Genomic DNA, 23,537 nt, shown 5'->3' with positions numbered 1-23,537 from the left:
GGTGTGGTTTTATATGATAGAATACATGATGAAGAAAATGAATTCTTATTCTTTTAATGAACCGATTACAACCAATACTTGTACAATTCAAATAAGTGGATAACAACTTAATCTAATCTATGAAAAGTTTAAACTATAAAATGGCAGATGAATGTCTATCTAATAATTCAAATGCTCATTTTTATCTAATTTTAGGATATTCAACACTCCTTTTCAAGTTGGATTCTATCGAAACAAGTCTTTGTGAATGACTAGGACCGTAGCTAAGTTTCAAGATTACCTTCTCAATCTTTTCACTTATGAAATGGCGATAAACCTAAACATGCTTAGTTCAATAACGATGAACTGGATTCTTGGCAATACCGATTGCAGCTTGATTACCACACTTCAATTCTACTGTCTCATGATTTTCTAATTTCAATTCAGTCAACAATATTTGAAGCCATATACCTTCGCAATTTCCATTGGTCAAAGACCGAAATTCTGCATCTGCTCTGCTTCTTGCTATGCCATGTTACTAGGTTACCCATACAAACGACCAATACCCTGATGTGGATTGTCTGTCCGTAGAAGTTCTTGCCCAGTCAGCATCAATGTATAATTGTATATTTTTTGTGATAATTCTATGAAAACATAGTCTCTTTCCAAGGGACTCCTTCAGGTACTCGAATACCTGAAGAACGGCCTCCATGTGTTCTTCTGTTGGATTGCTCATGAGTCATGAACTAGCTAATGATGCTTAAAACAAATCTAATGTTAAGCCTTTTGTGAGAAATATATATCAACTTGCTTACTAAAATATGCTATCTTCTTTTGTCGACCGGTGGACTATCTTATTCCTTTCCAATTTTTATATTTGGTTCTATAGGAGTATCGACGGGCTTGCACCCCTACATCACTATTTCTTTCGAGAGGTCCAAGACATATTTTCTTTGTGAAATCAAGATTCCATGCTTTGATCTGACCAATTCTTTCCCAATAAATATTTCAAGTGCCATGGGTCTTTCATCTCGATTTCCTTTGAGATCAACAATTTTATCTGAGTGATCTCATCCTCATAGTTTCCAATGATAACAATATCATCAACATATACACTGATAACAAAGATCTTGTCTGGAGTGTTGGATAAATATTGTGCGATCTGTTGGCCCTACATGTATCCATTTCCTTCCAAGACTTTGATGAACCTGTGAAACCAGGCTTTAGGAGATTGCTTCAGTCCATAGAGTGATTTTTTCAACCTACATACTATGTTTACAGTAGTTTTTGACTCAAATCCGGTGGTATATTCATGTAGATTTATTCTTCCAAATACCCGTTTAAGAAGGCATTTTTAATATCGAGCTGATATAGAGGCAAGTCCAAATTTGCAGTGATGGATAGAAGTAAACGGACCGCATTTAGCATTACTACAAGTGTGAAGGTTTTTTTTTTAAAATTATCTCATATGTTCGGGCATACCTTTTTGTTACGAGTCGTGCTTTAAATTGTTCAATGCTTCCATTAGCCTTATGTTTTACTGTAAAAATCCACTTGCAACCAACAGCCTGTTTCCAGGTGGAAGTGGTCTTCTACGAGAATAAACATGATCAAAAGGTATAATAGGATGTTCAGGATGAGGCTGTGAGTTATCTAGTGGGATTGTGTAGATTAGGTCAATTGTAAGATGTGTCTGAGAGTCATTTAGTATGTTGACAAGCTCCAGATTGTGAGATTCGTTCGTAACAAGCTCCCTCTAATCCGAGGAATGTGGTAAGAAAGGTTCAACCTCATTGAAAGTGATATCCATGGAAGAGTAGAATTTTCTAGTGATAGGAGAATAACATTTGTATCATTTATGATTAGGAGAGAACCCCATAAAGATACAGTTGAGAACGTGAAGGACGTGGGAATTGGGGTAAAACTCGATGAGGGTCTGAACTGGTGTTCGGAAGTTAAGGACACAAAAAAAGATCAGATTGATGAGGTAAGTGGCTGGTAGGACGTCCTCACCCCGGAAATGATGAGGGACATAACGAGTGAATATCAGCGGACAAACAACATTTAGGAGATGACGATTTTTTCGTTCTGCAATACAATTTTGTTGAGGGGTGTCAATGCAAGAGCTTTGATGAACAATCTCTTGAGTGATTAGGTAATCGTCCAAGACAGAGTTAAAGAAATCTCTTGCCCGTTCAGTGTGTAGGATTTGAATATTTGTTGAGAATCAGATCATAGCGTGGAAGGTTTTAAAAATAGTAGAAGCATTATTCTTTTCTTTCATGAGAAACAACCAAGACAGACGAGTATGATCATCCACAAAGAATAAGAACTAACACGTACCCATTATATTTTTCACACGTGAAAGACTCCAAATATCACTATGAATAAGGGCAAAAGGTTTAGATGATGTATATGATTGTGGTTTGAAAGTGTTATGAGAATATTTGAACAGTTGATAAACATCATAATGAGGAAAACACAAGCCTTTATTACTGGATAAAAACGGAAATAATTTTTGAAGATACAAAAAATTCGGATGTCCTCAACGATAATGCACAACAAAACATCACTTTCCTTATTTGATTGAAACATATAAATAAAATATTGAAGGCACTTGAAGGGGTATTCTTTGAGAAGGGCGTCATCTGAAAGAAGTACAGGCCCACACAACAATCAGCACTGTCAATCGTCCTCCCCGATTCTAGATCCTTAAAAACACAAGAATCAGTAAAAAAAAATTTAGTAGATCAATGAAGATCATTATTCAACATAGTGACTGATAACAAATTGCAATGAAGTGTGGGAACAAACACCACATTTTAAGCATAAATTTGCTGATAACCATATGAAACCCAGACCAATCACCTTTGTGCAATACCCATCTACCAAGTGAATTGATTTTGAAACACAAAATGGACTGTGAGTAGAAAAAATTTATATGTCCAATCTAATCTGAAGTACCAGAATCAATGATCCATGAACGTGATAAATCACTATGTGATAGTAAAGCAAGGTGAAATATCACCTTGATTGGCAGCATTGTCCGTACCAATAATAGGAGGTGTCAATGGAGAGGGTTGTTGTCCAAATAGCTTGTGAAGGATGTAAAGATGCTCTTTGGTAAAAAATGGAGATTTAGAGGAAGCCCGATCAGAGATAGCAATTTTTGCTCGACGTTCTCGCGAGGGTTTCCAGTCCGCAGGCTTAACATGTATCCTCCAGCAAGTGTCGATATCATGAGTAGGTTTTTGAATTTGTCGCACCAATCCTGAAACTAGCTTGCCTTTAGTGGGGTTGGAAGGCTACCCATTCCGGAGACCTTGAGGGGCAGAATAATTTGGTGATGAATTGTGAGGGCAGAACTGTCAGAAGAGGCAGAAGTGTGCCGCGAGGAGCCCAGCATAACCTTGCACCTGCTTTCCTCCCGACGGACCTCCAAGAAGGAAACGAGCAGGCTAGGCAACGGTTTGGTGCTAAGGACCCGACCACGGACATCATCGAGGTTGCTATATAAGCCCATAAAAAATTGAACATGTGTTTCTTTTTACCAATGGATCGGTAGAGTTTCTCATCAGTGGTTAATCCAGGCATGTTCCTCGGTCAAATCAATTTTCTGCCGATGGCGGGTGAGGGTAGAAAACTAGTTAGTGACCGTGAATTTATCAACCGTAACATGACCAAATTGTTCTCAGCCTTCCAGGTTTTGAATTTGGCAATGCCGGAATCAGGGCAGGTCACCATGCTCGTAAGGAAGTCTTTTTTGTTACGACTGCAGATGAACATCATTACAGATTACGACCAAGGCAAAAAATTACAGTCAGTTAGCTTATGTCATGTGATGGAAAGAGAACGCACATCGCACAAGCTTGGGGTCGTGGTCACCGGAGAGGAGGTGTTGTCGGAAGAGGAGGCCATGACGTATTTCGTCATTGGCCGAACCCGACTTCTGATACCATGTAATTTTATATAATAGAATATATGCGGAAGAAGATGAATTCTTATTTTCTTAATACACTGAGAAGTACTAGATATACTTGTACAGATCAAATAAGTGGATAACAACTTAATCTAATCTATCCTAAGTTTAAAATATTTAAGTAGATGAATATTTTTCTACTAATTCAAATGCCCATCCTTATCTAATTTTCGGATATTCAACACCTGGCAATGAGTTCTATGCTTCTGCTGAAAAAGTTGATGAGGACTGGGTCCGTCTCAAAGATACTTACTCACTTTTGGGATTGAGTAGGGAAATGTAGTTCACAATGGTACATGCGCTACCGTGTCAGATCTTGAATATGATCTGCAGATGCAAATTCTTGATCCTAAACACTGAATATCTGTCTATTTCTTGTTAGAGGCTATCGATACATTTAAAGACGAAAGAAACATTTATCATATTCACAAAATATCAAATGAAATTTTAAATATCTGGCTCTTTGGCTACAAAAAACAATGTATAATGATTAATTGAATCAAAAACTGCTTTCTTTTTCCTTTCACGAACATATTTATGAATTTGAATATCCATAATCGTTGGATAACACAACAATGCTACACGAGTTTTGAACCTGATCTATTGTGGGTCTTTGTGGGCTCATAACAGTTGGTGGTCCTGAGATCTGTCTTTCAAGACGTGAACACCGTGAACATGGATTTAATGGTGATGAATGCTCTGTCGATGCATGAACTGCTGAACTCTTTGGTGAAGAAGAACTCATTTTGAGGTCCCTTGTTGAGGAAGATGGAGAGTGACTTGGATTTGTTTTGAACTGTCTTGCTGGTGAGGAAGATGGAGAGTAACTCGTATTTGTTTTGAACTGTCTTGCTGGTGAGGACGACGGAGAGTTAGCAGGAAGAATTTTTGAGAGTCTTGCTGGTGAGGAAGACACAAAGTAACTTGGATTTGTTTTCTTAATTCTTGTTGGTGAAGATCTTGGTGAGTCACTTTTCGGTGTTCCTGTTAGACAAATGTATTACATACTCTTGAGGTCATAAAAAAGAAAATTCTTTCATACTCCTAAGCTAAACATGTTATTAAAAGGAAGAAAGAAAAACTAACCTGGAAGCTGTTTGGTCTCTGTCTCTCTTAGTTTCCTGATATGTAGAGCTTTCTTCTCTGAGTTTTTTGAATTTCCATCTCTCTGAATGCTTTTAATTTTTGATTCACCTCTCGCACCAGAAGTTTCAGCAGAAACAGAAACCATATTCTGATTAAATTCTGTGTTTTGCAGTGTTTTCTTCTCAGGAATCTCAACTAATTTTTTATATCCAGTGGCCCGTGAAGTCATTTTCATCTCTGAAGACTCGTAGGTAACTGTTTTGTGATCAAGTACAGTTTTTGACACCAATATTTTTTCCATGTCTTCAGTGGTTTCTAGATTCTGATCAGTCGCTTTGGTTATTGCAGATTTCTTATTTTCTTGAGGCCTGGGACTGGCTGACTTACTCTCTGCTGATTTTGATAAAATTACCTTGTCTGGAATCTCCACGTTTAGTTTGTGACAGATTAAAATTTTATTCTCAGTTTTGTTCTCCATGGCCTGGATTTTATCCTCCCTTTGATCGACCCTTATATCAGGAGTTGCCACGGCCAGCTGCCTTTGATCAGCTACGGCAAAAGAAAATTTCTTTCCTGGACTTTCAGAGTCAAACGACCTTTGGTTTATTGAAAGAAGTTTCCGATGGGGTATCTCAGAAATAACTGATCTCAGATCCACCATGGTTGAATATTTCCTGTCAATGATTTCTGAACAAACTGACCTTCTATCACTTGGTGCAAGGAATAGATCATCAATGGCTGCCAAATGCTCATGGTCACCCAGTGATGCTGCACGGTGAACTGCTAATCCGTCGATAGTTAAGTCCCAGTTCTTAACACAGATTTTTTCCTTTTCAACCAGTTTATAAGCAAACAGCTGAAAAGGGATTTGTGAGATGGGTTCTGCTACGTCAGGGAACTTCTTCAAGAATCCAGTCTCCATGTCGCAATAATCTACGAGTGGCGGTGGGGAATCTGGATGACCATGGTCAGGATTTATAACAAGGATTTTCTTGATGTAACGTAGTATCCTAGTTATGGATGAGAAAGTAGGACGAAGATTAGGATTCGTTTGCCAGCATTTTTTGGTTAGATTTGTTAGGTATTTTGGTGAAGTATACGAGAAAAGTGGCCTCTCCCCTGCTCGTATATTTCGAGCCATTGTTTCCCCTTGAAGATGGCCATCTGAAAACGGGACTTTCCCAGTTAAAAGCTCAAAACAGAGCATCCCAAAACTGTAGACATCAGCTTTCTCAGAATATTTTGCAGTATATTTGCCACCAAGGTACTGCTCTTGTTCTGCTAACACCTCTGGGGACGACCAAATATCAAGATCAACTCCAGTCGGTTTTGCACTTCGGGAAGCATAGTTCTTGATGGACAACAAGCCAAAACCTGTCACCTTTGCTTTGAAAAAACCATCTATGGAAGCATTTCTTGATTTGAGGAAGACATTTGATGGATTCAATTCTCCATGATAGATCTTCTTCGAGTGCAGGTATTCCATTCCTCTTGAAATCTGTAGCATAATATCTACGGCAACTGGTATAGAGAATGGATTTTGCTTCTTTTGACTAGAATTCTCCTTTATGTAGGTACTAAGATTCTTGTTCATAAGCTCCATAACAAGAAACCCCTCTTTTCTCTCCTCATCATGAAAGCCACAAAGGTACTGCAACACATTGGGATGAGATACCGAAAGAACAGAAGAAATCTCAGCACTTAATGGCTCAAGGTCTCCATAAAAGTTCCTCAAAGCAAAATTCTCACCCAACCAATGAATCTCCTTATAATTCCCTCCTCCTAATCCCAAACGACGCTTCACGAAATAGTCATTTGATCCTACCAAAAGTTGACTCGGCAAGAGCTTCACCCTCGTGTTTTCTGTTGAATTCATCTTCTGAAGCAAAAATTCTGCTAGTTTTACCAAATTCCCCTCTACAACTTTCTTCGCTCCAATATTTTGGAGAAGCAACCATCTATCTTCCCTCCACACCATATCTAACCGATCACAAATTTCTCGAGGCACTAAATATTGTTTCCCAAACATCCACTGGAACATCTTCGGGTCATCACACTCTTGATCATACTTTTTCAAAAGGACGAGTCTCCTTTTCTGCATGTCTTCTTCATCCACCCCCGAAATCTCAGCAGCCGTCTCAATAGCCTCAATAACCACAGGGAAACAAGACAACAAGTTGTGAATGTGTAACTCTACACAATCCTTATTCATATGAAGACTAATAACTTTACCCCACCAATCTTTAATCTCTAAACAATGTCTTATATAGAGATCAGCTTCTTTAAATATTTTGTGAAGCTCTTTCAATGGAGACTCAAGTGTTTTCCACTTGTTAGGCCTATCTTCAAGCCTTAAATTCTGCCTGATTTCATCTGAAATCGTTTTGAATGCCAAATATAGCATATCGTAAAGCAAACAACACTGTCTTTGGTTGATCGGGATTTCATGTTTTAATACCATCAAGGCATTCAAACCACCTAAAACCTCCCCAACCTGCCTAAATTGATCCATCCCAGCTTTCACAACCTTGTTCGTTCCAGGAAAGCCTCACCTGCTGTCCGATTGAAATTTCACAGACATTAATCGCTAACTGCAAACGACAAAGAATGTGTACAGAATAGATTGAAAAGGGTTCTTATCAAAATTTAATTTCCTCATAAGATTATATGATCTCATGATGTACCATCCGGGGAAAGAGTTTTAGATTTTCACCACATAAACTTCATGGTGGAAACTCCGGGAAACCAGACGGTTGCCTCCTTTCCCTCTTTCTGTTAAATGAAAACCTTTTAAAATTTTATGCATGAGTTTTCGAAAAACAGAATCACAAATTCCAAGAAAACTATGATAAATTTTCCCTTAAAAAGAGACGCTAAAATTGATAAAACTGAGAGTTTATGACAAAATTGAATTTTTGAAATTTTATGACAAGATTGAATGAAATGCAAAGTCACACGAGAGATGAAAGGTTCGTGATACGAAAATATTGTCCATGCAATAAAAGTTCATGCACAACACAATTGAGAAATGGAGGAATGGGAAATATGAATTCGTACGTACCTGCTGTTCAATTCTCTCTCGAACCTCCTACAGATTTTACACAGGGAAAATGCAGAATTTTCAAAGGGTTACATGATTCCAAAGGAAGTTCAGCAGAACCCCATTTGAAACCACCATCCACGTATAATAAAATTCTCCCTGATTCCTGAAATCGGTTCTATATCAACACGAGAATTACCAAAATAACTGGAATAACATCCCCAAATTTTGTTTTGAACAACGTAGACCAAATTCCGGTGACTGTCTTTGTCTGTTAAAATCCTGAAACCTCGTTAACCAATTTGAAACAGAGAGTAAAAATTTAGCATTCGAAATTAGTTTAGTTTTCTTGTCTGTATTTTGTTGACCACCTGAATAGCTTTGGCTGCTACTTGAATTCCCAAGCCATTGAAATCTCCGTGTCTTTTGGGGTCTTCTTTTTAAATATAATATAATATAATATAATTTTCTCGCGACTTCCATCCATAGGCTTTTTTTTCTTTGTACAATTTCCTCCGTACGCTACAACTATAAGATTTAAGTATGAATATATGATGTTAAAAATAAATAATAGAGATACACAAATCGTTCTTCTGATTTTTTTAGACTACATAACCTAATTAATTAGATGATTATAATATATCTAATCTAATATCTAAAAGGCCTAAAAAAATTTACATTATCCGAAATGTAGAAAATTAAAGAGCTTGAATTATAAACAAAAAACAACCATAGATTTAAGGGATGCTCGAGTTGACGGAGTAGATGATCATTTGATTAATGGTCAGAAGTTTGATTATCTTTATCAAACACTTTTTCGGACGATCATTTCGTACATGGTTTGTCCAGTACAGTTTACTTGACTAGCGTGATTTATCTAATAATTACATCGAAGAGTTATGAAAAAACAACAAAAATGATAGCATTTATGAAATCGAAGATATTTTTGCATGCTAGAAAACTTTTATTATATATTAAGAACATAACCAAAAATGATATCATGGTTGATATTTTTTATTTTCAACTTTATTGTTTCAAATTTGAGTTTAGTTTATTTGTCCTTTTTATTTTATTATTTCAAATTATAATGTAGTCCCTCATTAGTTTTTGTAATTATAGTATGACTAATATAAATATAATCATTTCAAATTGCATAATGAATTTTAATTACATTTTACTAGTATAAGCAGGGGCGATGATATACTAGTATATATAAATAGGCCGAAATGAAATGAATTGATGGTCTTGAATTAATTAATTAATAAATAATCCATCGAAAACGGGTCTAATGAAAAACTAGTAAACGTGGAAACTATACAAGGGGGCAGAATGTAGACATAATTTAATTTATTGCGGTTGGAATTCAAAGTTGTATTTTAATCTAATTATATTTAGAGAGATTTACCTGAATAGACTTTACACAATTGCTATAATCAATTTTAGTCTTCAGTTAAATTAATTTACCAAAATAATCTTTTTATCATATCAAATTACAAAGATATCCCCTATCTTTTAAATCCTATTCACTATCAATTTATTCATCTCAAACTCTTTATTTTATTATCTCATCAATTTCGTGCGTATAGAGGTGGCCGTGAAATAAATCAATCATATTTCTTTAAGCAAGTATGAATTTCTTTTTTTCTACTTAACTTTTACGTAGAAAAAATTGATTTTATATTGATATTGCTGTGTGAGTAGATATATGGGTTATGACAAAATCAGTTTGTTACTAATTTTGTTTATGTCAAATCATTAGAATATATTGCCTAGAATTGATTGCTGTAATTTTGATTTTAAATTTTTTTTTAATATTTGACTTGATTATTTTCATTAGCAACAATCGTAATTAAAATATTATAACTTTGGTGTTTTCGTATGCACTAATTCAAACTAACCATTCACAATTTTATTACAATATATTTATTGATATAAGTAAGTAGTATTAAAAAAAATTAATATCTTATAAATTAAATAAAACAGAACAAATGTTAAATCAATTCTTTAAAAAATAGATAATTAAATAAATGAATCAAGAAAACGGAACATGTGTGGTCATAGAAAAAGGGTATTTTAGGATTTTTAAATTATATAAGACATAATGTAAATTATGTAATAAAGAAGGCCATTTTTAAAATTATGACTTTGAAATAGACTAGAATAATCAATTTCCCTTATATTTACTGTAACAATTTTGGCCTTATGAATCGTTGAACCTAGAAGTGGTATACCATACCGAAATTTCGGATATCGTATATCGTACTGAAAATATCGGTATGAGAAAAATGATACCGTTATCTTACTGACTTTTCGGTATATCGAAAGTCGATATACAGAAAAGTCGGCACGGTATCGGTAAAATACCGTCATACCGAAAATATATATATAAAAATTCATTCTCTTGTAATTTCAAGGCTAATAATTACCAATACTAAACAAATCTCTCAAGACAATCAAAGAGACCAAGAAAGATATATACAAAACAAATCCATAAAGACAATAAATATCAACCACAACATGTGTCTGGATATCCAAGACATCAATTAACATCAATAAACTTCAACCGCAATATGTGCGACTTCTTCATCCGCTATCTTTGCAATAATGTCTGAGGTCCTGTGATTTCTGAAGCCTACCAGCTTTTCAATAAGTCAAAGCTCAGCATCCAGTCTTTTAGCTAGGTGTAAGGTTAGGCTATAGAGATAAGACTTCTCGACAGTTTAAATTCTCAACTATGAGTTGCTTCACTGAACTTTGATTTAGACTTTTCCAACATGATGAGTCCAAATAGAAGTTAAATTCTTTATTTTGGTACGATATCGATATATATCGTTTTATACCAAAAAAAAAATATATTTTAATTTATATATATTATTTCGATATTACGGTATTTCGGTATATACCGAAAATTTCAAATTTCATACCGTTATCATATCGAAAATTTCGGTATCAGTACCATACCGTACCGAAAATTTCGGTACACCAAAAATTTCTATAAATTCGGTATTTTTCGCTACGGTAACCTCAGTATAGCGACCCCTAGTTGAACCATTCTGTTTTATTTGTTTTTGTTATTTAACTTTTACTTTTTATACACGTGACAGAAAATTTTAAAAAAAAATGAAGAACTTAACTGATATATGCATAAATAAATGCAAATAAAATACAGAGAAAATTATTATATAGTCAATTAAATAATTTTGACATTTTTTATATTATTTTAGAAACTCATTCTACAATTTCCCCGACTGTATATTACGCTTATTCAGAATTTCATTGTATTCATTGCCAAAATGCCTTCCGACGACAACTTTGTTTAAGAATACTTGTTAATTATTTTATGGTAAATTTTTTAATAGTTTTGTATAAATTAACTTGAGTTTTTTTATAGTCAATAAGTAAATGATTTTAAATCGTTAAATTAAAACAAAACAACACAAAATTAGGATTTATTTTACAACTTAGTTCATCAAATTAAAAGTGCAAAGTTGTTGAAGAAAGATGAAAGTCAATTTTTATCACTTGACTTGGGCCAACAGCATTAATACACACACATCCAAAGGGATAAACATAGTTAATATCTAAATAAATAATATAAATATCTTTTATCCATTATTGATATATTGAAATAAAATAGAAATATAATAACTTTGAAATGAAATGAAATGAAATGAAAATAAGAACGAAATAATATGTTTTTTTTTTTCAAATGATTGGTTAAAAAAATGAAATGAAATTATTTTTAATTATCAAATAATATCTTAAATAAATTTCAAAATACTCAAAAATGTTTATTATTATTATTATTATTAAAAAATAATTTATAAATATTGAACTACCACCATCCGTCAACATAAATGCAACGGAGCGAGTACAAAATTTTCCTTCTGTCTCGATTTTAATAAAAAAGAAAAGTTCAATAATTTGCAGAAAAAATTATACACGCGGGGTAAATTTAGATTTGGTTGATCCATGGTCAATGTCAAAGTTTTTTATTACATGGGTGATGGGTTTTTTCGGTGATCGGCCATGTCAATATTGACAAAGATTTATGCCAATGTACCGGAAGTGGAGTGAAAGTTAATGCCACATTTTGGGTAATAATGTTTTAGCAATCACCGGTTGCGTACCTTTCCGTAAGTGGAATCCGTAGAGACGGATACACATGAAATGACAACGTAAAAAGCTGCAAAAGGACATGATACGGAGCCCTCTCCCCCACCCAACCACCATCATCCATTTATTCAAAAGTCAAAACTATGCATTTAATTTTATTATTTTGGCAATTTCTTGCTGCATTATCATATCTGCGTAGGGCCAAGCAATTCCTTTGAAGGTTTTATAGCAGAGAGAGAAAAAGCAAGAGAAGAAAGAAAGAAAGAAAGAAAGAAAGAAAGAAGAAAATGGTTATGGATTGCAAGGTTTCCTTAAGGGTATACGCAATGTTTGACCTTGCTTTTGCAATCCTTTTCCCTTCTGTTCAGGCCCAGCCTTTGGTTCCAGCCCCTGCTCCAGCACCCAGTGATGGTCAGTTCTGCTTCTTTATTTTTCGTTTTTGTTTTGTTTTTAAACCATATTTTGTTAGAAGATGTAGGTGATCATGTTCGGGGATTTATTACATGGGAAGCCTTGTTTAATTTTGTCATTTTCTTGTTCTGATGTAATATTGATGAATTCCGGAAAGCTTGTGAAATCGTGTTCTTTTTGTGGCTTGAATGATGATGATAAAACTGAAGTTAGGGGAGGAAAAAAAAGATCTTGATTCGTTGAGAAATTGTGGGAATGTATCTTAGCCAAGTGGCATTGTCTGTAGTTAAGACGTATATGAATCAAGGGAAAGACTGGAGAGTGACAGCAGTCAATAGCCCAGATAGGAAAACCCCTTCATATTAATGTGTAACTTTTCAAGAAATACAATTATGTGAACATAATTGGGTGCGAGTGGTTATTTTGTTCAAGTTTTTCACGGCATGAGGTTCGATATCTTTCCACAACAGACGAAGCTGATTGGAAACATCCAACTTTGGAGAATTAGAATTACATCCCCTTTTTTTAATTGACTATTGGTTGATCCTTCATATATAGCGTTGGGAACCTTCATAATCTTGATATTTCCCGTATTAAATTTAAGATCTCGGCTTATTTTGAAGATTCGAGTTTGATTTTTTAACTTGGTTTAATTTAGTAGCTGCATCGTATGAATTTTGCAATCACTTCAGATACAATCCGATTCGCGTCTACTCTTGCTTGAGTGAGTAATTAGGCAAGAAGATTTATGATACTACTTTGTTCATTGACTTCACCAGGGACTACAATTGATCAGGGCATTGCTTGTGGATTGATGTTATTGGCTTTGGTTCTCACCTATCTCATCCACACCTTTAATTCCCCGTTGAATATTTGAATTTGTTGATGCGGTTCGATTTTCAAATGTACGTTTAATGACATTTACGGCTTTTGGATTGAGTAAACATGAAATGTGAATCAAATGCTTGCTTTATCGTATGATTTTCTTAAGGGGCTGTGCGCCCGCCGCCCACGATAATATTTAGGTTGTGATGTATCTAGTTTTGGAGTATGTCTCTTGTGAGACGGTCTCACAAATATTTATTTGTTAGACGGATCAACTCTACCGATATTCACAATAAAAAGTAATACTCTTAGCATAAAAAGTAATATTTTTTCATGGATGACCCAAATAAAATATCTGTATCACAAAATATGACTTCCGATATTCACAATAAAAAGTAATACTCTTAGCATAAAAAGTAATATTTTTTAATGAATGACTCAAATAAAAGATCCGTATCACAAAATATGACCCGTGAGACCGTCTCACACAAGTTTTTGCCTTAGTTTTTGTTGTCATTATAGCTGTTTTATTAACATCATCTATGATAGCTATGGATTATTGGTGATAGTTTAATTTGAATCTCCTGTTGGATATATATTGATATTTTTTTTATGTGTATGATATTTTAGATATAACATAATTAAAAGATTAGATTTATCTAATAGAATCCCGAAATATATTATTTGATATATAAAGTTTTGGTATATTAAATAAGTGTATCAACAATTTGAGGTGAAGTAGAACTCTGGTTCTGGTTTGGTCAGGTTGCAAATCATATAAATATAGGTATCACAACAAACAAATACACGTATTCTCTCTCTGGTAATCATTGAAAAATTACCAGTTATCTCCGAGAGTTTAAAACGTGCATGTGATCGAAATATTCTAGTAATATTTCGAGGACTGCAAAAAGAACAAAGCAATGTTCTTATGATTTCGATGACAGCAAAAGGAACAAAGCAAACGTGTGACTTATTTTCGCAGAAAAGGTTAAACTCTAACACATCCCATATTAGATTTGTTCTCAACGGGGGATTGAAACTGGTTGGACTTTATCCCTCCAGCAGGAGTTCATGATAGATTACGGGTCATTGATGTAAATGAATCAGTGTCAATAAGATAAACAACCCATGTGATTTGGATTGGAATTCATGCGCCGGATCAAACTGCAGGTCAAAACCACTAATATCACACTTATTGTGATTTCACATGAGAAAAGAGTAGCATCAGTTACTCAATTCTCCTGCTAAAATATACATAAATGATTTTAAAATCTGACTTGAATTAGAACAATGAGGTAAACCAATTACCCAATATTCAAAGTATTGAGCCGTATATGTTGTATGATTTAAGGCAAAAACTTGTGTGAGACGGTCTCACGGGTCGTATTTTGTGAGACAGATCTCTTATTTGAAGAATATTTTTTTTTATTGTGAATATCGGTAGGGTTGACCCGTCTCACATATAAAAATTCGTAAGACCGTTAATATATTTAATTGGGCTAAAACTGCCTTCCAAAGCCCAGCAAGAAATACAACTTCGAGAGCTTAAGCCCGGGTACAAGCCTAAATACGACAGGAATAGAACTATAAATAGAAAAATTACCCTAAAGAAGAGCCCAATTAAAATGCACAACCCTGTTTTAAAAATCTCACAAATAATTATTTTAATAATTAAAAAATTTCCAAATACAATAAAAAAATTATTGATTAATTTTTTATATTAATCATTCGTGTTCTTTTATTTTTGCTGAGTTTGAAGTTATATTTTTAAATGTATATATGAAGTTTTATGAAGCATTATTCCTTAATACAAAAACTCATGTGAGACGATCTCACAGATTATTTTTGTGAGAGAAATATTCTATTCGATTCACCCATGAAAAGATACTAGTTTTTATGCCAAAAATATTACTTTTTATTGTAAATATGAGCAATGTTGACTCATCTTACGAATAAAGATTTGTGATACCGTGTCACAGACATACTCATGTTTAATAAATATAAGTTTTATGAAGCATTATTCCTTAATGCATTTCTGTGCGTGTATTTGTTTGACTATATATTAAAATAATCTTACATATTACAATAGTATTAAAGGTGAAGAGTAAAAAGCGTGATAAAATAAAAACTGAATCTAATTTAGATCTAAAAACATTGTATAATTACTAGAAGAACCAGCATTTAGAAATAAAGTTTTCAAATCGAATGTAATAAACTAAGGCAAAAACTTGTGTGAGACGGTCTCACGGGTCGTATTTTGTGAGACGTATATCTTATTATGGTCATCCATGAAAAAGTATTACTTTTTATGCTAAAAATATTACTTTTTATGCTAAAAATATTACTTTTTATTGTAAATATGAGCAATGTTGACTCATCTTACGAATAAAGATTTGTGATACCGTGTCACAGACATACTCATGTTTAATAAATATAAGTTTTATGAAGCATTATTCCTTAATACAAAAACTCACGTGAGACGATCTCACAGATTATTTTTGTGAGAGATATATTCTATTCGATTCACCCATGAAAAGATACTAGTTTTTATGCCAAAAATATTACTTTTTATGCTAAGAATATTACTTTTTATTGTGAATATCGGTGGGGTTTACCCATCTCACAGATAAAGATTCGTGAGACCGTCTCCCAAAAGACCTACTCATAAACTATTGGGATAAAATATTCAAAATAGTCTTATAATTTGCTTACTTTGCATTTTAGTCATGTAAGTTTTCAAATTTGCACTTTGAATGTGTAAAAAATATCTGTGTTTTGGATTTTGATCATTTTTATATATGCTGAGGATATGACACCAGATACGCAAGAACATTACTTGATTGGGGCAAAAGTGGGCTACCGCCCACTAGAAAGTATCCAGCACAACATCTAGTTTTATTAATTTAAAAATGATGTTCAATAGTATGAAGCTTAAAAACTGCTGTAATTTTAACCTTGGTATTTGCTTTGAATTTTGCGGGTGTGCCACGTAGGCAGGGTACAAAATTTTAATGTGAAAAACACGAAATATAACTTCTAAATTATCAAACGAAGTGAATCTTGATTCGATCGTTGATCCTATTATCTTTGGTTTTATGCGACTAAAAAAAATATTCTTGCGTATCTGGTGTCATATCCTCAGCATAGAACCATTTAGTCTAAAAAAACTAAAGATAATAGGATCAACGATCGAATCAAGATTAAAACGATAATAAAAATTGAGAGCTAAAATATTTACAAGTGTTCGCGGTGTTTGTGATAGATTGAGTTGTGTCTTTTTCGGTTTCTTGTTTCTTGTTTCTGATTTCGTTCAATTCTTTTCCCTTGATTCTCGCACGTCTGTTAATTGTGTCTTTGTTTGAACATATAAAGTTCTGGTGATATGTTCACTTTCAGAAATTATTTCAGTATTACTAAAATTCAACGCTCCAAGAATAAATTCAGTAGCCAGTAGTAGATAAAATTTAGCAGACTCCTCAGGAAATATTCAATACGCTGTTTATAGAAATTATTCGGATATTGGTGTCAAATATTAATTATCACCTTCTATTTCTGAAAAATCTTGATTGACACTTGAAATAATATTATTGCATTTATGGCATTAGTTCAAGTCATTTATAGTCGTTCAAAATCGAACCTTGGACATCTTTTATAAAAACCAACAATCATCTCGGTATAAAACAAACTTTACTGAGATTAATTAACTGGTATCGTTCTAAAAGCATTGCTGAAAACCAAAATATTTTAGCGAAAATCTTCTGGAAACATAAAGAGAGGAGACGTAAAAGACTTTTATCCTTCAAACTTCTAGAAATAATTCTCGTGTTTAGTCTGTTATTTTCTATATATGTTCACACAGTCTCAGTATATACTTATTACGCATTCATATATATCAATTATCTGCTTAAACTTTGAAAGTCGAGATCAGACTTCTGCTTTTTCGACAATGGAGGTCACTAAATATTCAACATAAAAGAAAATTGTGAGGTAATTGTTGTGAGCCCGCGACCTGCTCATCCTCCAGCTACAATTCAAATCGCCTTTCTTGACCTGACAGACCATAAATATTGTTGGGCTTATCTTACATGTTTATCTGGCGCAATATAACAAAAAAAATGGTTTAAAAAAGAAATTGTGCTAAATAATATTTGAATTTCAGGAGATGCACCATTGCGCCAATATAGTTTGATTGTATGATATAATCATCACTTTATTCTGATAAGTTAATTGATTGGAAATAATCTCGAACAGATACAAAATTCATATTGATAAATTTGATGTCTGAAAAATTTAATGCATACATATGTGTTCGTGTGTGTTTGAATTCGAAGTGCTATAGATGTTGCCAACTTTTGGTCCAACAAGTAGCGCAAGTGAGGCGTGAATGCATTGAATGTTTGTCCCCTACGCCACCCTTTTTCCATGAAACGTATAATGGCTACCCCCTATAGTCAGTCAGTCAGTCAGTCAGTCCTACGCATATTTCTTTGCAATAATTTTGCTCTATTTAGTTTCTATTTTTCCGATCCTAACTCGAAATTATATATTACAATATATAGAGACAACCAAGCAAAATAGGATGTTGGGCCCAAAAGATCACAGTATCTGATCCATCACTCTCCAATATCACATTTCGGGCCCTACGTTTTATACTTTAGGGCGTGGCTTTTCACTATCAAATCTATACGAAATTTCGATTGACTGTCGTATAATCATTAATCAAAATTAACGTTCAACCTTTTGAATATTATATACAATTTGACCTACATGAATAACCTACATGAATATATATTTGATCTCTTTTAGCGTAAATTTAAGCCGATTCTCCATACCGTAAAGCCTACTACAGCCTGCACCATTATCCCTTGGATAGCAACGTAAAATTTCTGATAAGGCTACACGTAAAATTTACATAAGGAGAAGCAAAATAAATAAACTAAATTCCTCACTTCTTGATACAGAACTTGTGCAATTAAATGGGATGGTATATATTTCTTGGAAAAATACACACACACTCACACACACACATATATATGTGTTTCTATGTATGTATTGAGGGACCATTTGGGGACATTGTAAGTTTGGCTTTAGAAAGAAAAAAGGGCCAATAATATGCAAGCAAAGTAGCTAGCATGCATCATCCTCTGGCGCAGTCCTGCTCTACCCAGTTCGCGTAGTGGTGGCTGAGCCAGCCCAAGTGGGATCGTGGGCCCCTGGGACCACAACCCGATTTTTTTCGGGCCGTAAATCTATACAGTTGAAACGTACGGCCATGATTTGATGCTGCCCGAAGAAGATCACGACCAATGCGTTAATCTATACTTGACACTGATTTTCATCTTTATTTTTATTTATTTATTTATTATTATTATTTACATTATTAATCTTACTGTTTTATATATTTATTAAGGGATACATGCACCGGATCTCAAAATATATCAAATTCGTATGATATATAGACCTCTTTAATCTATGTATTAGTAATTCGGCACAATCGTCGTTCTGTGTAAAATAATAGACAAAATGTAAATTTATATACTTTTTTCATATTATTATTTTTTAAAACCTAAAACTAAATTAAAGAAAAATCATTACTAAAGAACACAAATAACAGAAGAAAATAAACAAAATAATAAATAGTGGGTTATTTTAAGTAATTTCAAATATAATATTTAATATTTACTCCTCTAGAATAGGAGAGGAAATTTAGAGTAACGAGGTTATTTTAGCTTAAACAAAAAATGTTTCACAAAACACACCAAAGTTGGTTATTTTAGATATTTCTAACTTTATTAATACTAATAATAGTAGCTCTCATATGCTCTCAATGATGTTTATTCATGAGTCAAATCAACTCTACCTATATTTACAATAAAAAATAATATTTTTAGCGTACAAAATGATATTTTTTATGAGGTACTCAAACAGAATATTCGTCGCAAAAAATCGACTCGACTTTCTCACATGAGTTTTTGTGTAATAATAATATGTACTTAGATGTTAATAGGAACATCATTTTAAAACATACTGTTAAATGTAAAACGATAAACATTTATATATTCTACTATTTTCAATTTATTTGACAGTAATTTTAAAAAAATATGTCGTTGCAATCAAAATTCTCAGTTGGGAAAAATAAGTGATGTGTAATTTTCAGTCTCATCTACCATTTTAATCAGACAAATAGTAAAAATAAATGACCTTTATTACTCACCCAACTAAATAACACTACAATTATAATGTATCATTAATACAGATTAAAATTTCACCGCCAATTGCATGACGCATACCTTTACGTGGCGATGTAATAGCCACAACTCACAGAGATTTTTCAGGTACGAAAACTGCCACCACCTAATATTTTGCCACAGTAAGTACATTTGGTACTCTATATAAATATACAAGCGTAAATGTTAATTTTTTCAATTTATTCTCCGTGTATTATTCATTTTAATTCACAACGATTTTCATTGATTAATGATTAAAATACAGATCGTTTCACGAGTCAATTTTATGAGACATATTTAAAAAAATATTACTTTTCATTGTGAGACATAATAACAAGTTCCCAATTTCGAATATAATATAGATTTTAGAATATCTAAACATGATCATGCATGAAACATAATAAAATTTACGAAGAGGTGCTCCTGATCGAAGATATTTATGCACCTTTTAAAAGATAACATGTGAAGTTCCAATTTCTGAAGAGTCCAACGAGAATTAATTTTGGGACGATGGGGATGCAGAGAGATATCGCGCAATGACAAGCATGGTTTAAATGATTCTTGACAAGTAAAAAGGTCAAATGGTTTGGCATAAGTACATGAAAACGGTATAGGTTAAAAGATTTTCTGGTGCTGCAATGGTTCGATAAACCCCAGTTGTTTGTCCAAATCTGTGCCATGTCCAACTCCCAGCTAGCTCATCCTTGGACCACAATCAGTACTTCTGCTGCCTGTCATCAAAGCTCTGGTCAATTGGCCTCTGCATGCAGGGACGGCTCTTTTTGATTGTGTGTTTTTAATTAACTAATTCGAGGCCAAGATCCTAGTTTTTTCTATTTATTGTATGATTGAGATAATTAACCGGTCAAGCACTCAAGGCCATAGCTGGTTTCGGCTTGCGTTGCATTGATGGTCATTGATAAGGTGTGTTCAGAAACCGAACCAAATTAAATTAATGATTTTTCATGGATATATAAATATTTTATTTGATTTTCAGATTGTATTATGTTGTTATTGAACTTTGTAACACTCCGATTACATTGAGAATTTATTTACTACATATCTAAAAGTTTAGGTTTCTTGTAAGTTCTGAAATTATGTATCCTGCATAAGTATTTTTAATATATGCTTTTTTTTTTACTTATAATAATTTGAGTTCACAAAATAGGATTATGGAAATGAACCTCGTCTCGACCACTGAGTCGGACTATCAACCTTCTCCCTTTCAGGCTCTGTGGAAGGTAGGGTAGGATGGTCTGTCTCGAGAAATGCCAAGAAAGTTTCAATTTTTCATTAAGACATTACCAATTACGGATGATTGAAGATAAATTTCGAGCTGTAATTTACTAAATTAGGGCAGGGGACAAAACCTGAATTTCTCTTATATTTCAATCTCTTTTTTTTTTTTTTTGAATATTCAAAAGTGACAAATTTGAGGGCTAACACAATATTCGTTATCATTCAAGTATGCGTAGGTATTTTAATGGGAATTCATTCCATTTCATTGCTCCACCTAATTCAAAACATTACAAGTCACGTGCCTGGCTGAGGACAGAAGTATCATAGTACAACAAACACATGACCCAATTCAGAATTTATTTTAATAATAATTAACTTAATAAAATACAAATTAACAGTGATAACAAATAACAAAACTAAAGGAAGACTAAACAAAAAAGACTCCATCATTCCCAAAACTGCCGAAAATCAACAAAGTAATTTGCTGATTTTCAAGTTTACATTATTTATTTATATATATATATATAGTGAAAAATATAATAATGCTCAGAGTGCTATCAGAGGATCCGACCCGAATATGTCCCCGAAGTCCTGAAAGTAATCATCCACCTGCCAATTCGATGATCCAAATCCGAAATCGAAACCGAGATCGAGAGTTGACCCGATAAGCATATCACCGCGGTGATCAAATTCGGATCCGAAAATATTATCAGAGATACCCGTTTGCTCAAACAAGTCGGGTAGTGGTAGCGGGTTTTCGAACTCGCGAAACATGTCGTCGTCGTTCGCCGGAAATATAACAAAATCTGAGAAATTCTCATCCTCGATCTCTTTCGTCGACAACGCATCATTTCCGGAACACGACTCGGCTTCAGCCTCTCCTTGGGAGTCAGCTGCGGAGACGAACTGGAGGACGGATTTCGGGGACTTGGCAGCGTTGTTTGCATCCTCGCCGGAGTTGTACTCTGAGACGGTTTTGTTGTCAACAGCAGGAGGAGTTGAGAAGTTTGTGAGCGCGTCTGGTCCACGCAGCTGGATTGCCGCGTGGTCGTACACCATGGCAGCCTCTTCTGCGGTATCGTATGTGCCCAGCCACAGTCGTACTCGCCTCGAGGGGTCTCTAATCTCCGCCGCCCATTTACCCCAAGGCCTCTGCCGGACACCTCGAAACTTCCGTATATTTCCTACCTCCGGCGCCCGTCTGTCGATTTTCCGGCCACTGCTCTTCTTTCGCTTCAGCACAGAAACCGACGGGCGGGTGACCTTGGCATTTCCTTCGACACTTTCATTGTCTCTGGAAGAATGCTGGATCCTCACCTCGTTGATGAATTTTCTGACTCTTCTGCGTTTGACCAAAAAGCCATCCTCTTCATCACTTGAGGAGTCGGTTGCATCGGGGTCTGTAACAGAAATTCTTATGGTTCTGGGGCTAATGGTGGTGGTTTCCGGCTTACATCTGCCGAAAATGAAGTATTCCGGCTTGCTTACAGCTGTAGTGTGGTTTATGTGTTCACTGTATTTGACTCTACTAGACAGCATAGTTTTTTCTTCTTGAGGCATCATTATGCTGAGAGATTTGCACTCGAAAGTTTTATCAGATTCGCATTGAAAGCGAAAGGGGTTGAGAGCGTCATGGGTTGAAAAAGGAGCTTGCACTGAGAGATTCTACGAGATAAAGAGAAAGAGCAACGCTAAAGCGTAGCCGGACCAGGCAAAAAAAAAAAAAGGACACCGATAGACAACAGCCACACAGTACTGAGCGTGAAATCAGAAAGAAAAAGTGAAAAAAAAGAAGAAAAATCAAGAAAAGTTGAAGAGGGAAAGGGAAGAAGGAATATATGATGAAAGGAATCAAACGGAGACTGAAAGGATTAATTCCTTTCACTGAGACAGTGACTTTTGGGTGGATATTTAGAGTAAAACGCAGATGGGAACTTGGATTAATTCTTGAAGAAGAGTAGGAAACTGAGCCTTCTTCCCTTAGGGACGAGAGGGAGCTCAGTGTGTTTTATGTGATAGAGTGTGTGTATGTTGGATGTACTTCTTCTTCAGTTACGGTGAAGACCGAAAAATGTGAGGCAAAGCCACTCTTTTATAGGATCTCATAGCTGGAAATGGTAGTACACTACTGTAGCTTTAATTTTTCAGGGAAAAAAACGCCTATTATTATAATTTAATTTACTTTAATTTAATGTGTCAACATGTTTATACTGCACCAGTTTAACAGCTTTTATCCTTTCAAAACCAAACTAGAAGGGGTGTAAAATTTAGATTTGATTTGAACAAGGATTTGAGAAATGGATTTCAGATTGTTATATTTTAAATTAATCATAATTATTATTAAAATTGTATGACTTGATAATATTGGAGTAATATTTTTGGATTTGAAATTAACTTCAAATGAGTCGATGAATTTGAAATTTATTATCTTAAATTCATCGATTCAAACACAAATGCACCATTGAGCCCTATATACGTTGAAAAATAAAAACTTTTTATGAATAAATTTATTTTGTAAATTTTTTTATGTATTTAAACTGAACACAAAATAAGTTTGAAAAAATATATATAATTTAAAAATGTAAAATTCATTTGTTAAATGCAATGCATGTATTTAAAAAGGAATGTGTAT

General features: G+C 34.1%; 2 protein-coding genes across 6 annotated transcripts; both read right to left on the bottom strand.

The window, feature by feature from the left end:
* Positions 1–3,062: 3,062 nt before the first annotated feature.
* On the bottom strand, positions 3,063–8,490 carry LOC140980139 (uncharacterized). 5 transcript variants are annotated; one of them, XM_073445830.1, is made up of 4 exons: positions 8,106–8,490; positions 7,729–7,816; positions 5,045–7,635; positions 3,063–4,942 (listed from the first exon to the last, which is right to left on the bottom strand). In XM_073445830.1, the coding sequence occupies exons 3-4, from the start codon at positions 7,554–7,556 to the stop codon at positions 4,494–4,496; spliced, it is 2,961 nt and encodes a 986-aa protein (XP_073301931.1). In that variant the 5' UTR covers positions 7,557–7,635; positions 7,729–7,816; positions 8,106–8,490; the 3' UTR covers positions 3,063–4,493. The 5 variants fall into 5 exon arrangements, with proteins under 5 accessions (XP_073301931.1, XP_073301932.1, XP_073301933.1 ...); XM_073445831.1 differs by lacking the exon at positions 7,729–7,816; XM_073445832.1 differs by lacking the exon at positions 7,729–7,816 and having other exon boundaries at positions 5,045–7,599.
* Positions 8,491–21,255: 12,765 nt separating this feature from the next.
* On the bottom strand, positions 21,256–22,951 carry LOC140980391 (ethylene-responsive transcription factor CRF1-like). The gene has a single exon (XM_073446184.1). The coding sequence runs from the start codon at positions 22,466–22,468 to the stop codon at positions 21,452–21,454; it is 1,017 nt and encodes a 338-aa protein (XP_073302285.1). The 5' UTR covers positions 22,469–22,951; the 3' UTR covers positions 21,256–21,451.
* Positions 22,952–23,537: the final 586 nt, after the last annotated feature.

The sequence above is a fragment of the Primulina huaijiensis genome, chromosome 7, assembly GCF_012295235.1.
Source record: "Primulina huaijiensis isolate GDHJ02 chromosome 7, ASM1229523v2, whole genome shotgun sequence".
Classification (NCBI taxonomy): Eukaryota; Viridiplantae; Streptophyta; class Magnoliopsida; order Lamiales; family Gesneriaceae; genus Primulina; species Primulina huaijiensis.
This window is presented reverse-complemented; position numbering and strand designations above follow the sequence as displayed.